Here is a 14,715-nt window from a genome sequence, read left to right as displayed (position 1 = left end):
AGCTTGAAGCAATACTTTATAAATTCATATTGTAATAAATAATTAGTTTTGATTTTATAATTGTGGTGTAAAATAAATTATGAAAATAGCCTACAATCAGACACATCCAGTGAGGTTTAAGCAGCAGTTTGTAGTCAAGAAGTGGAGGATGCATGCTGCAATTGAGATGGATGTGTCTGTCCCGGGCCAATATACACCCTCAGCAGGGGGCAAGAGAGGTCTTTTTACGATATTCAAATAGCCTTGGACGATATTCAAATGCCCTTATGGGGCGGGCCCTTACCTGAGTTTTTAAGAAGGCACGTCCAACTTTTACTGTACTTGCCCATAGCACATTGACTCACACGGATCGGGTGTTGCACCGGAGAATTCTGCGGACTTCATACGGATCTAGCGTTCCCCAAAGAGAACGTCTGCTTAATATAAATAACCTGTTACTCTTGATTATGAAACGATGGATGATTGATTTTTTTATTTATTTTACCTTTATGTTACTAGGCAAGTCAGTTAAAAACAAATTCTTATTTTTAATGACGGTCTAGGAACAGTGAGTTAACGACCTTGTTCAGGGACAGAACGACAGATTTGTACCTTGTCAGCTGGGGGATTCGATCTTGCAACCTTTCGGTTACTAGTCCAACGCTGTAACCACTAGGCTACCCTGCCGATACATCAACGAATAAATATTGACATTTAACTGAAGACCTACTCATAGCCCGAGGAAGCATTGTTTTTTAATTTCATTCCAGCCTTCTATCTAGTCAGTGGAACTCTTTCGTTATCTTGGATTTAAATTGTACTATTTTTGCCGGTTGCCTGAATTTTGAGCAGAGACTCAAAGCTATTATAAACTCAAACAAGGATTTGCAGTCTCATTCGCTCAAATATAGTTTCTTACTATAAAAAGTTGTATTTGGGATGTTGAGCTCAGTGAAGATGGAGTCTCATGAACTGCCAGAGTGGAATGCCTTCTACAGCGAAGCCAGTGAGGTAAAAACACTTTTTCTATATAAGTTTACCATATGGGCTATGTGTGTGGATGCTGGATGTATGTTTCTTTAAAGTCTATTCTAGACTTTCTTAAAATTAAGTTATTGAATCGAAAGCTCAGTATTTTACGAACACAACTGGCTTTATTTTGATATTTTTCACTCCATTTTTCACTTGTGGCTGCAATTTCGTATCTTTAATATAGTAATGTTAGACTTTTACAATTCAACATATAACACTGATGTGATATGATTTGGCTCAATTTGTCTATTGTGTGACCTGTTGAAATTGTATATGTGACATTTAGAAGCCTGTTTACATAAAATCTATCATTTTTATTATTATTTTTATTCCCTAGTCTGTTTACTAACACTAACATATTTAAATATGCAAATTGTGAATGTTAAAGCATCTCGGAAATTAAATTAGCAGTTCATTTGATTAACGTTGGTTACCCCCGAAAGTTTAAATAAGATATACATTTCCTCAAGAAATTCTTGATTAAATGAAAGGCAACTGAAATCCTGTCTTTAATCAACATTATATGCTCTCAAATAAATATTAGGTTTCTTAGATGATTGTGTAGTTTACGGCTCTGTGATCCTTTTTTATACGCGTATTATATCACCGACAGCCTATGGTCAGATATTTTGGAACGTTTCGTTAAAAGTTTGTTTTATTTGCTGTGGTTTAGTAGTACTTAGTAGTAGGATAACTACTAAATGAAAGGGAACGAATCCATGACGCGCATTTTCAGTTTATTATTTTGAGTCGTATTTTTTTAAATTTATTTTTATTTTTTATTTTCAGGTTTAACAATGCTACGTGAAATCAATGTCCCTTTTATGCTTTCCATTAGTACAGGCTTTTGTACACAAAAATACAATTACATTATTTATTGTCAAAAACTACATATCTATATTTTTTGTTTCTAAATGACTAAATGAACTCTTTTCTGTTTTGTTTTCAGATGTATTCCTCTCCCAGTGTCATGAATTCAATGAGCTCAATGAGCACCATCAACAGCTACATCAACCTGAACCCAGCTTGTTCTCCAGCCACCATGAACATGGGCTATGGCAGCTCTGGGCTCAACAGTCAACTGGCCTCCATGGGCGGAGGGGCCAACCATATGAACCTGTCCCCGGTGACTTCATCCCTCAACCCCAACTCTCTCTCCCAGCTGGGCTCCCCAGCCCCTTCCCTGGGCTCCCTCTCCCACTACCAGAACATGGGCCAGCCCATGAGCCAGTTGAGCTACCCCTCTCCCACCTCCCTCAACCGGGCCAAGGAGGTGCCCAAGCCATACCGCCGCTCACTGACCCACGCCAAGCCACCTTACTCCTATATCTCCCTCATCACCATGGCCATCCAGCAGTCTGGCAGCAAGATGCTCACCCTCAACGAGATCTACCAGTGGATCATGGACCTGTTCCCCTACTACCGCGAGAACCAGCAGCGTTGGCAGAACTCCATCCGCCACTCGCTGTCCTTCAACGACTGCTTCGTTAAGGTGGCCCGCTCGCCCGACAAGCCCGGCAAGGGCTCCTACTGGGCCCTGCACCCCAACTCAGGCAACATGTTTGAGAACGGCTGCTACCTGCGCCGCCAGAAGCGCTTCAAGATCGATCAAGAGAAGGCTGCGAAGAAGTCTGGGAAGTCCCAGGAGGGAGGCTCAGGGAAGGGGGGACATGGAGACAGCCTGATGGAGGAGCACAGCCCAGCGGGGGGCTCGGAGGGGGCTGACTCGGCCCACTCTGACAACTCCCACCCTGGTTCCTCCTCAGAGGAGCAGCAGCAGAGGAGCATGGTCCAGCTGGACTGCCCCCCACAGCCCCAGTCCCACATCCAGAGCACCCCGGTGGAAATTCCCTCCTCTGTGCCCTCCTCCATCTCCTCCTCTGCCCCTCTCCTCCACTCCCAGATCATGGGAGGCAGCCCCCACCTCCTTCCCAGCGCCATGCATAATCTGGACCTGCAGAACGACCCTCTCAAGTCCATGGATCCCCACTACAACTTCAATCACCCCTTCTCCATCACCAACCTCATGTCCAATGAGCAGAAGATGGATCTGAAGACGTACCAGGACCAGGTAATGGCCTACAATGGCTACGCCTCCTCCTCTCCGATAGCAGCCAAGCAGATCTACGACAGCGCGGGACCCTCGGCCATGGACTCTGGGGCCTACTACCAAACCCTCTACAGCCGGTCGGTCCTCAATGCCTCCTAACATGGAGGCCTTCTGGACCACAGCCAAGTGGTGCTGACAAGGACTTTTAGCAGCCTTGAAATCCCAAAATGTAAGATGGCTGCCATTGAAGGGCTACTCAATAGGGACCAAAGAAGATTTAGCAGTGCTGATACACAGTTGAAAAGGGAAACACTACAGTTACATGAAGTCGAAGACAAAGGTAAAACCCAGTGCTGGATTGACACCTATTCATCAGAAGGTCTTTAAACTGATACATTCATAAATTCACACAGAAGCCATGTCTCCCCTTTGCCATTTTTTTGCTTATCTCTTTTTTAGACTACTTCAAACTGGGTTTTGGTTTGTTCAACAGACAAGCAGGACTACTTGGGTTGTACACATTGTAAATAGATGGAGTGGGGGAAAGGAGTTGTGCATTTATTTATGAAGGGAAGAAAATTAATATATCTTGTACAGTGCTGTATTGACAAGTTACAAAACAAATGTGACATGAAACAATTTGAGGGATTGTGGGAGTGAGAAAAGGTTCAGGTTACTGCTTCGAGCAGTTGTTACTGCATTACAGGGAATTATTGTTGTGTTTTACAACATATTGCTTCATTCCCATTTTTAATATGCTGTTTTAATCTCTTCAAATACCCATCCATAAACACAAATGTAGCTGCCATGGTTCATTTTTACAAGAGGTGGAAGGCTGTTGTTTTTACTGATAAGAGAGCCCTTTCTTGTATTCTTTTATCAGGTATCCATTTAAAGAAAAAATATGAAATCTGTTTCAAAATGGATGAAACTGTGGTAAATCTAATTTCAGTTTTGTTTGTCTGTTTTACAACATTTCCAGAGACCCCTTTTATTATCAATAATGAGAGCCTGCTGTTCCCCCAGCTCTTCATGGCATAGGATATTTGGGAATTGCTTCACATTATATTACACAACATACCAAGGGTTAGGAGGGAGAGGAGCCATGGTATGTCAGTTACAAAGATAGGAGTTGAATGAAAATGCACTAATAGGATCATTTGCATACAGTACTTTGCACGAGATTTCCCACCATTTTGCACAGCTGGGGTGGCCCAGTGTGTTACAACAATGCTATATAATAACCTTTTTTACTGCAAATGGCAAACTAGAATTGGATCACTGTAACAATGTCAATGCAACATTGAGCTTTATGTCGCAACCCTCATCCTCAAAGTGCCTTTCAAGATGTTCTGATAATGGAGGACCAATAACTGAATATTCACTGAAGGAACACTTTTTCAAAGATAAACCATGAGTTTCAGGTCAGAAATACTGTTTTTATTTCTTGTATTTTAGTTTTAAAAATACTATTTAAACGATTTTGGTTTTCAGACTTATATATTGTATATATTGTCAGGTTGTTGTTTATGGTTTGAATGTTGTGATTTGAACGATTCATGTTTTTCTTATTAAAAAGCAAAACTTTGGGGAGAAACACGATTGTTGCCTGTTCCGTTGAAATAAAAATATATGTGAAATTATCTATAGATTTGATGAAATGGGAGTATATGTTATTTTACAAAATCCTTTAAAATAATTGAAAGAAAAAACATTCGTCCCATATGTCATTTCCATGTTCATTTTGTTTATATTTACAATTGGATGGTAACACTGGTGTAGGTCTTGCTGCAGGATGGACAGGTCCACCTGAATTGTATAGGGTTGTTGAAACAGCTCCCTACCAAATGACTCTTGTATGTGACTTTTGGGTGGGTTAGACTAAACAGTGTTGAACTCACGCTGGCCCTCTGGCCCCGACACAAACTGGGCCAGGCTTCTAGACACTACTTTACTGTGATGGCCAGTGAATCATCTCGCAACAGAGTGTTTTAATTGGGATTGGGTGCCTTCACATTTGAACAAAAAGTATAATTCTAGTCATTAAAAAAGCTCTAACTGCAGTTTGTTTTGTTCTGCTGTTTCAGGATATCCTAGTTTTACTGTAAAAAAATCCTAACTCATACACTTCCCTCCATATGTATTTGGACAGTGAAGCAAACTCTTTTTAATTCGGCTCTATATTCCAGCAGTTTAGATTTGAGATAGAACGTTTCGTGTTACGTGACAGTACAGTATGTCAGCTTTTATTTGAGGGTATTTTCCTACTTATCTGTTTTACAATTTAGAAATGAAAGCGCTTTAGTGTATGTTTAGTATTTGGTCCCATATTCATTGCACACAATGACTACATCAAGCTTGTGAGATGCATTTGCAGTTTGTTTTGGTTGTGTTTTGGATTATGTTTTGCCCAATTAATAAATTGTGAGTCAATGAGATGTAGACATAAAAAATTATACTAACCATTCAAGCTAGAAACACCAAAACAACTTCAGGAAGATAGAAACACTTCATGGATTCATATTATTATATTATATTTGCAACTTCAAAACATCGAGTCTAGTGTAAATTACGTTGCTTCTGTTCAGATTTCTTATATTATTTATAATTTAGAAATAACAACTATTAAATATTTGCATAATTAACATGGGAGTCACGGGTGACCATGAGAGCTAGACATTCAAAGTGCCACTGCTTTCTTAACCATTCATGCTAGAAACACCAAACCAACTTTGGGATGATGGAAACCCCCCGACATTACTTAATTACTGTAAACCTTAACGTTTGCATACATGGAAGGTATTTTACAATGATTACACATCACACCATATTAAAGTGGCAAATAGCCTATGTATAATGATACTGAATATAGGTAATGTACTGTAAGATATAACACTCGACAGAACAGACTATTCCGACAATAAACCTAGACTTTATTCGATTATTTGAATTTGCTTGAGTTTGCATAGTAGAGTATACGCTGTAACTTTCTAACAATTAAAGTTCTAAAAATAAAACACATTTTAAAGTGTTCAGGCAACCCTAACTTAGATCGTTACATGTACTTATTCGTAACATGTAATACTTTCCCTGACACAGCAAACACACAAAATGTACTTTTTTCTAGTTTGATAAAATGTTTCCTTCAAATGATTTTGTGTGACCGAAAGAAGACATCTCTGTGGCATATCAGACAGGAAACATCATGTATGTTTTTATTGAGTATAGCTGGCGTAGGGACATGATCACATGTCCAACGGGACAATACATTGGTTGGACAAATTCCAGAAAGGATGGAATTGAGAATAAGATGATATATACATCAGTGCAGCATAAATACATGTTTTGCTTAGGAACGACATTCCTTTAAGTGACCAGTTATTGTCTTTGTGATATAGCAGTTTAGTTCTTTAAAAAGTATCATTCATGTTATGTATCAGTCAACTGAACTCTTTGTCATTGTCTGTGTCGTTCATGGATAGGTTATAACGGCATGTTATTCACTTTTTACAAGAAGGAGTCATCCAGGCAGAGGAGAACGTTATGTTGAGTTTTAGTAGAGACCAGCATTCCATTGACAGTAGGACAGCCCTCCACAGCCTTCTTGCTCAACACTGCTCTGTGTTTCCGGAGTTGTCACGTAGGGGTGCAAAACCATTCTCCAGTGTCACGTCGCACTGAGGGAGCGTTTGAAGCTGACCGTAGAACACACACACACACACACACACACACACACACACACACACACACACACACACACACACACACACACACACACACACACACACACACACACACACACACACACACACACACACACACACACTGGCCTGAATCTTTTAATAGGAATCTATGGCCGTTCGTCACCTTCCACACAACATGGTGCAGTTGGTTTGATAAGATAGGCCAGTATTTAGCTGATATGGTAGCCACAGCTACACAAAGGTGCATTGGGAACAAGGGACAGAGTCCTGCCCAGTTATGACTAACCTGGAACAAAATGTCACCCCCCGTATATTAGCTGTGATTTGTCTTGTACTCTGTTGTGAACCATGATAAACCCATTCAAACACTTCTCAGATAGTTGTATGAACATAACACTATTGATGATCAGAATCGGTTCATAATGAGACAGAAATGTTAGCTACAATTTGAGAACTTTTTGCCAATTCAACCAACTACAGTCATGTCGCTAAAGTAAGATGAAATAGCAAGTCAACTATTTTCACTCTATCCAGTTTACCCAGAGGGTATAGTTTTGCAAAGTATCTCAAAATGTCCTCCTCAAGAGAAACTCCACTGTAGTTTCTCTTGTTTAACGTTTCACCTAAGGCACAGAAACAGGTGACAGTAATTTGTGCTCTTGTCAGGAGCACACAGGGGAAAAACACAATTTATCACTTTTCGGATGTTCTGTGCGCTGACAGAAAGAACAAGTGAATAATGGCTTCCGGCGAGCTGGTTGATTGTTAGGGAATATGGGTGGATATACGACAAGGACACTGGTAGGACAGATGTATTGTTCATCCAGACCATGTATCTAATGAACCATTATTTGCAATTAAATGGTTGCTGAATGCACTTTGGATTTCCTGGCTTGTCAGCCATCATTGATAATTTGGGAAGTTAAAAGCTGTCATAGCAGGCGGTTAATATTGGATACTTATAACCTGGCTGTGTTTTTTGTAGTCGTATGTACAGGTAACTGCCAAAATAAAGGAAACACCAACATAGAGTCTAAATAGGTAGTTGGGCCAGAATAGCTTTAATGCTGTCACGGTTGTCGTAAGGAGAAGCGGACCAAAGTGCAGCGTGTGTGTCGTTCCACATTTTATTTTCACTGTGAAACTATGCAATACATACACATAAACTAAAGAACAAAAAACAACAAACCGTGACACAGAGGTGAAACATACACTAACTCAAAATCAATCTCCCACAAACCCAGGTGGGAAAAACACCTACTTAAGTATGATCTCCAATTAGAGACAACGATGACCAGCTGCCTCTAATTGGAGATCATCCCAAACAAAAACCCAACATAGAAATACAAAACTAGAACATAACATAGAACAACTAATCTAGAAAACCCCCCCTGTCACGCCCTAACCTACTCTACCATAGAAAATAACAGCTTTCTATGTTCAGGACGTGACAGTACCCCCCCCCAAAGGTGTGGACTCCGAACGCACCTAAACAAACACGAGAAGAAAAAAAAGGAAAAAAAGGGAGGGTTAGGGAGGGTGACTAATGTATATGGCGGCTCTGGTGCAGTACGCAGAACCTTCTCATCCCGCGGATCCTCCAGCAGAGGAGGCGGCTCCGGTTTGGGGACTAACCCCCGCTCCACCCGCTGATCCTTCCGCTTTTGTGTCACCGGACCGTGGATCATCACCGGAGGTTCTGGACTGCCGACCGCCGCTGGAGGTTCTGGACTGCAGACCGCCGCTGGAAACTCCGGACCGGGGAACGCCGCTGGAGGTTCCGGACCGTAGGCCGTCTCAGGAGGTTCCGGACCGTAAAACGTTGCCGGAAGCTCTGGACTGGGAACTGTCACCGGAAGCTCTGGCCTGGGAACTGTCGCCGGAAGCTCTGGATTGGGAACTGTCGCCGGAAGCTCTGGACTGGGAATACGCACTGGAGGCCTGATGCGTGGGGCTGGCACAGGTGGCGCCAGACTGGTGACACGCACCTCAGGGCAAGTGCGGGAAGCAGGAACAGGGCACCCCGGACTGGGCAGGCGCACTGGAGGCCTGATACGTGGGGCTGGCACAGGTGGCGCCAGACTGGTGACACACACCTTAGGGCAAGTGCGAGGAGCAGGCACAGGGCGTAGCAGGCTGGATAGACTCACTGGAGGCCGGGTACGTGAGGCAGGCACAGGATATACTGGGCCGTGGAGGCGCACTGGAGGTCTCGAGCGTAGAGCTGGCACAACCCGTCCTGGCTGGATGCTTACTTTCGTCCGGCAAACGCGGGGCGCTGGCACAGGACGAACTGGGCTGTGAATACGCCCTGGCGACACAGTGCGCAGCGCCGGCGTAGGATATCCTGGACCGAGAAGGCGAACTGGAGACCAGGAGCGCTGAGCTGGCACCACCCTTCCTGGCTGAATGCTCAACCTAGCTCGACAAATGCGGAGCGCGGGCACAGATCGCACCGGGCTGTGAATGCGCACTGGCGACACAGTGCGCATCACCACACATTTTTTGGGGGGGCTGCCTCTTGCACTTGCCTTGTGGTTGGTATAGTGCCTCGTAATATCGCCGCTCCGCTTTCGCTGCCTCAATCTCCTCTTTAGGACGGCGATACTCCCCAGCCTGCCTCCAGGGTCCTTTCCCGTCCAGTATCTCCTCCCAAGTCCACTGGTCCATTCCACGCTGCTTGGTCCTTTGGTGGTGGGAGATTCTGTCACGGTTGTCGTAAGGAGAAGCGGACCAAAGTGCAGTGTGTGTGTCGTTCCACATTTTATTTTCACTGTGAAACTATGCAATACATACACATAACTAAAGAACAAAAAACAACAAACCGTGACGCAGAGGTGAAACATACACTAACTCAAAATCAATCTCCCACAAACCCAGATGGGAAAAACACCTACTTAAGTATGATCTCCAATTAGAGACAACGATGACCAGCTGCCTCTAATTGGAGATCATCCCAAACAAAAACCCAACATAGAAATACAAAACTAGAACATAACATAGAAAAACAAAACTAGAAACCCCCCCCGTCACGCCCTGACCTACCCTACGGTCAGGACGTGACAAATGCAGCTTGGCATATATTCTACAAGTCTCTGGAAATCTTTTGGAGGGATGCAACAACATTCTTCCCAAAGAAATTACATACATTGGTGTTTTGTTGATGGTGGTGGAAAACGCTGTTTCAGGCACCCCTCCAGAATCTCCCATCAGTGTTCAATTTGGTTGAGATCTGGTGACTGAGACGGCCATGGCATATGGTTTACATCGTTTTCATGCTCATCAGATCATTCAGTGACTACTCGTGCCCCGAGGATGGGAGCATTATCATCCCATTGGGGCATAGCCATGGTAGCCAAAATAAGGGCCTGCCCAGAATTATGATGCATAACCCTAAGCATGAAGGGATGTTAATTGCTTAATTATCTCAGGATCCACACCTGTGTGGAAGTGCCTGCTTTTCAATATATACTGCTCAAAAAAATAAAGGGAACACTTAAACAACACATCCTAGATCTGAATGAAAGAAATAATCTTATTAAGTACTTTTTTTTTTTTTTCAATGGAAATCCAATTTATCAACCCATGGAGGTCTGGATTTGGAGTCACACTCAAAATTAAAGTGGAAAACCACACTACAGGCTGATCAAACTTTGATGTAATGTCCTTAAAACAAGTCAAAATGAGGCTCAGTAGTGTGTGTGGCCTCCACGTGCCTGTATGACCTCCCTACAACGCCTGGGCATGCTCCTGATGAGGTGGCGGATGGTCTCCTGAGGGATCTCCTCCCAAACCTGGACTAAAGCATCCGCCAACTCCTGGACAGTCTGTGGTGCAACGTGGCGTTGGTGGATGGAGCGAGACATGATGTCCCAGATGTGCTCAATTGGATTCAGTTCTGGGGAACGGGCGGGCAGTTCTGGGGAACGGGCGGGCCAGTCCATAGCATCAATACCTTCCTCTTGCAGGAACTGCTGACACACTCCAGCCACATGAGGTCTAGCATTGTCTTGCATTAGGAGGAACCCAGGGCCAACCGCACCAGCATATGGTCTCACAAGGGGTCTGAGGATCTCATCTCAGTACCTAATGTCAGTCAGGCTACCTCTGGCGAGCACATGGAGGGCTGTGCGGCCCCCCAAAGAAATGCCACCCCACACCATGACTGACCCACCGCCAAACCGATCATGCTGGAGGATGTTGCAGGCAGCAGAACGTTCTCCACGGCGTCTCCAGACTCTGTCACGTCTGTCATGTGCTCAGTGTGAACCTGCTTTCATCTGTGAAGAGCACAGGGCGCCAGTGGCGAATTTGCCAATCTTGGTGTTCTCTGGCAAATGCCAAACGTCCTGCACGGTGTTGGGCTGTAAGCACAACCCCCACCTGTGGACGTCGGGCCCTCATACCACCCTCATGGAGTCTGTTTCTGACCATTTGAGCAGACACATGCACATTTGTGGCCTGCTGGAGGTCATTTTGCAGGGCTCTGGCAGTGTTCCTCCTGCTCCTCCTTGCACAAAGGCAGAGGTAGCGGTCCTGCTGCTGAGTTGTTGCCCTCCTACGGCCTCCTCCACATCTCCTGATGTACTGGCCTGTCTCCTGGTAGCGCCTCCATGCTCTGGACACTACGCTGACAGACACAGCAAACCTTCTTGACACAGCTCGCATTGATGTGCCATCCTGGATGAGCTGCACTACCTGAGCCACTTGTGTGGGTTGTAGACTCCGTCTCATGCTACCACTAGAGTGAAAGCACCGCCAGCATTCAAAAGTGACCAAAACATCAGCAAGGAAGCATAGGAACTGAGAAGTGGTCTGTGGTCTCCACCTGCATAACCACTCCTTTATTGGGGGTGTCTTGCTTATTGCCTATAATTTCCACCTCTTGTCTATTCCATTTGCACAACAGCATGTGAAATTTATTGTCAATCAGTGTTGCTTCCTAAGTGGACAGTTTGATTTCACAGAAGTGTGATTGACTTGGAGTTACATTGTGTTGTTTAAGTGTTCCCTTTATTTTTTTGAGCAGTGTACTTTTGTATCCCTCGTTTACTGAAGTGTTTCGTTTATTTTGGCATTTACCTGTAGATGTGACAGATAAAACTAGAGGGAAGGGTGGCTCCTGGCTCATCCCTTGAAGATGTACTATGTAAATGAGAGCTGCATCCTGGATGCAACACTGCATCCTGTTGGATCGTATGTTGACATTTCCCAAGCAGTGAAAGAAAAGAAAGAAAGTGCTGAGGCTTACAGTTCAACCCTCAGGCTATACTCTCATGTTGGATTGTTGGAGGAAAAAATAGTGGAATAATGGAAGACTGGTTGCGCAGGTGGGATGACTGCACTTTTAAACGTAGCTGCCCTTTGAAGCATATACTGAAATATTACAAATTTGAGCCCTGTGAAATATAAAATTGCGATAATGCATGTTTTAAAGTTATAATAGATAGTATACATTCATCATTTAATCTCTTGTATGATAATTACATTAGATATGAGACTACAAAAACATGCCTTGTTATATATTTAATGTAGATAGTGTACATTAGGTATTGTGTTTATATCGTTCTCTGGCTGTTTATATCAGTTCTCCGGCTGTCCCCATAGGAGCACCCTTTTTGGTCCCAGGTAGAACTCTTTTGGGTTCCATGTAGAACCCTCCGTGGAACGGGTTCTACATGGAACCCAAAAGGGTTATACCTGGAAAAAAGGGTTATTCAAAGGGTTCACCTATGGGGACAGCCAAAGAACCCTTTTAGGTTCTAGATAGAACCTTTTTTTTCTCAGAGTGTAGTAACGGGACACATATATAAACATTTTATTTTAGACTTCATATCCTGCTCTAGCTCTCTCCAACCTGTTGTATGTTGTGCTGTGCGGAGGAGGCCAGCCAGTGAGTGCACATGGGAGAGACAGCGGTAGAGGCAGAGATAATACGCTGGACTTTGCACTGTGAGTTGTGGGTGTTGTTAAAGTGGCTCCTGATAAAGCAGGACTGGGAGACAACGAGACAGAGAAGGGGACTGATTACATTTCCCTGTGAGAAAGAAAGAACAAAAACTATTGGATTGATCAGGGCCTGAATGTTGAGTCAACAATGCAGAGAGAAAAGCTCCATGGCCAGCCCAGTGCCACAGTCACACCTCTGGCTTTAACTCGGTACGTAGGAGCTTATGTCTGCTCTTATGTCTTGGCTGATGTCCAACTAACACATACTGTTGGTATGGCCTGTAATAGTTGCCCTCTGTACGTCTGATACAGCTTTTGTCGCTCAAAGCGTCCATTAACCCTCATTTGCCTCTTGGTACTAACACTGCGACAGACGAGCTGACACATTTTGAAGAGGACATTCAGACAGAAGGAGGAATGCTTGTTTCTTCCTTTCCAAAAACACTCCACTCTCTGAGTCCAAACAGAGCAGTGTCTCGCTGCAGGGAGAGAGAGACAGTGTGTGATAGTGTAGCCGGTGATTTACGAGGCAGTGGACAGTGGCTGTCAGACCTGGCTGTGTTGTCTTAAGGTCTAGCCGGGGCTGACACGCTCTTCCTCTGCTCCCGCCGGGCCAGGTCCAGGTCCAGGGCCTGCCCCCTCTTCCACATGGACCCCAGATGGCGGAGGACATTCCAGAGGCGTTCATCATCCACCCAGCCGCTCCTGGGTGAAGCCACCACCACCACCTCCAACACCTCCACCACCACACTTAAGCTTCTGTCTCTGGAGGTCCTGGAGAGTAAGGACCTGAGCAGCCACAACACATGGCCCCTACACATTGCACAATACATGGTCGTTTTGAAAGGTGTTTTTGATCATCCTTACAAAAAGGATGGACGCGTGGATTTGAATGTATGATAGACCACATCAGGGTATCTGCTCATGCACTGACACTGATGCATTCCGGGAATCTGAATGTGCTCAACTGTAGACAAGATAGGATCTCACTGGCTTTAGGCCAAGTTTAATGATCTGATGAAATATAGATGAGGAAACCTAGAGATCCTCTTCCTGTTCTTCAAGCATGTTGCTAGCGATCACTGGCAGATAACGGATGTAGGTAACAACACTTCAGGAACCCAACAAGGACTTCTGGACTTTTGACACACCCAACCTACGCAATGCCTCCAAGCTGTTATTATCAGTACTTATAAGCCGTTTGCATCACAGGTGTGTGAGTGATATCCGCCCCGCCCCTTTGCCGTTACAGCATGTGACCTCATTACTCAGTCCAATCAGATAAGCTTTTCTCTGTCTTGTCCCATATCTGATACACACTAGTTTCCCTGACCCACTGACAGATGTAGTAAAGGAGTAGTAGGGCTATTATAACAGACCTGGACTTTTGGCCAGAGGGTTAGAGCTCTATTAGTTGGTGTGGTGACTATATTACCCTGGAAATGGCATTCCTCCAGAATCGACTTATCATCAATAACACTAGCTGTATTTACTCATCACGATCATGATCATTATGACCATCATTAGCATTATCGTCACTTACCTGGCAAAAGTCTAGCCAAAAGTACTGACACTTCATCTACCACCCTCGGTTATTACATGATCTTAAAAATCTCACTTGAGGGGACAGTTATTTCTGTATACTGATGTTAGACATGTCAAGAGCTAAAGGCAGAATGATCACTCTAAATTGAGTCAGTCCACAAAAAGCCTCGCCTTATGTCTTGACATCTATAAGAGCCTGTGGAGTATCTGGTTGGTCCTTGGTTGGAGTCCCTGTTCACTCCCCAACCCTGGGTCCTGGCTGAGTGAGAGGTCACAGTTTGGTGGAAGCAGCCGCTGTGGCCTGGGTCCCCGCCCTGTCACGAGCCTGTTACTGGGGGGTTTTGTTTTCATGGCCCCGCAATCACAGGTCCCCCTCGTTTGCACCAATTAGCAACGACAGGAACCCAGCTGGGCCAGATTACCGACGTCCCGCCTGCCTCTCGGGTTACCAGTGTG

The 14,715-nt window shown here is 44.4% G+C and overlaps 1 protein-coding gene across 1 annotated transcript; it reads left to right on the top strand.

Moving 5' to 3' along the window:
* The first annotated feature begins 308 nt into the window (after positions 1–308).
* LOC106612699 (forkhead box protein A2) lies at positions 309–5,499 on the top strand. The gene is made up of 2 exons (XM_014214122.2): positions 309–990; positions 1,961–5,499. The coding sequence occupies exons 1-2, from the start codon at positions 919–921 to the stop codon at positions 3,218–3,220; spliced, it is 1,332 nt and encodes a 443-aa protein (XP_014069597.2). The 5' UTR covers positions 309–918; the 3' UTR covers positions 3,221–5,499.
* The last annotated feature ends 9,216 nt before the right edge of the window (positions 5,500–14,715 follow it).

The sequence above is a fragment of the Salmo salar genome, chromosome ssa09 (genome assembly GCF_905237065.1).
Source record: "Salmo salar chromosome ssa09, Ssal_v3.1, whole genome shotgun sequence".
In the NCBI taxonomy this organism is placed as follows: Eukaryota; Metazoa; Chordata; class Actinopteri; order Salmoniformes; family Salmonidae; genus Salmo; species Salmo salar.
This window is presented reverse-complemented; position numbering and strand designations above follow the sequence as displayed.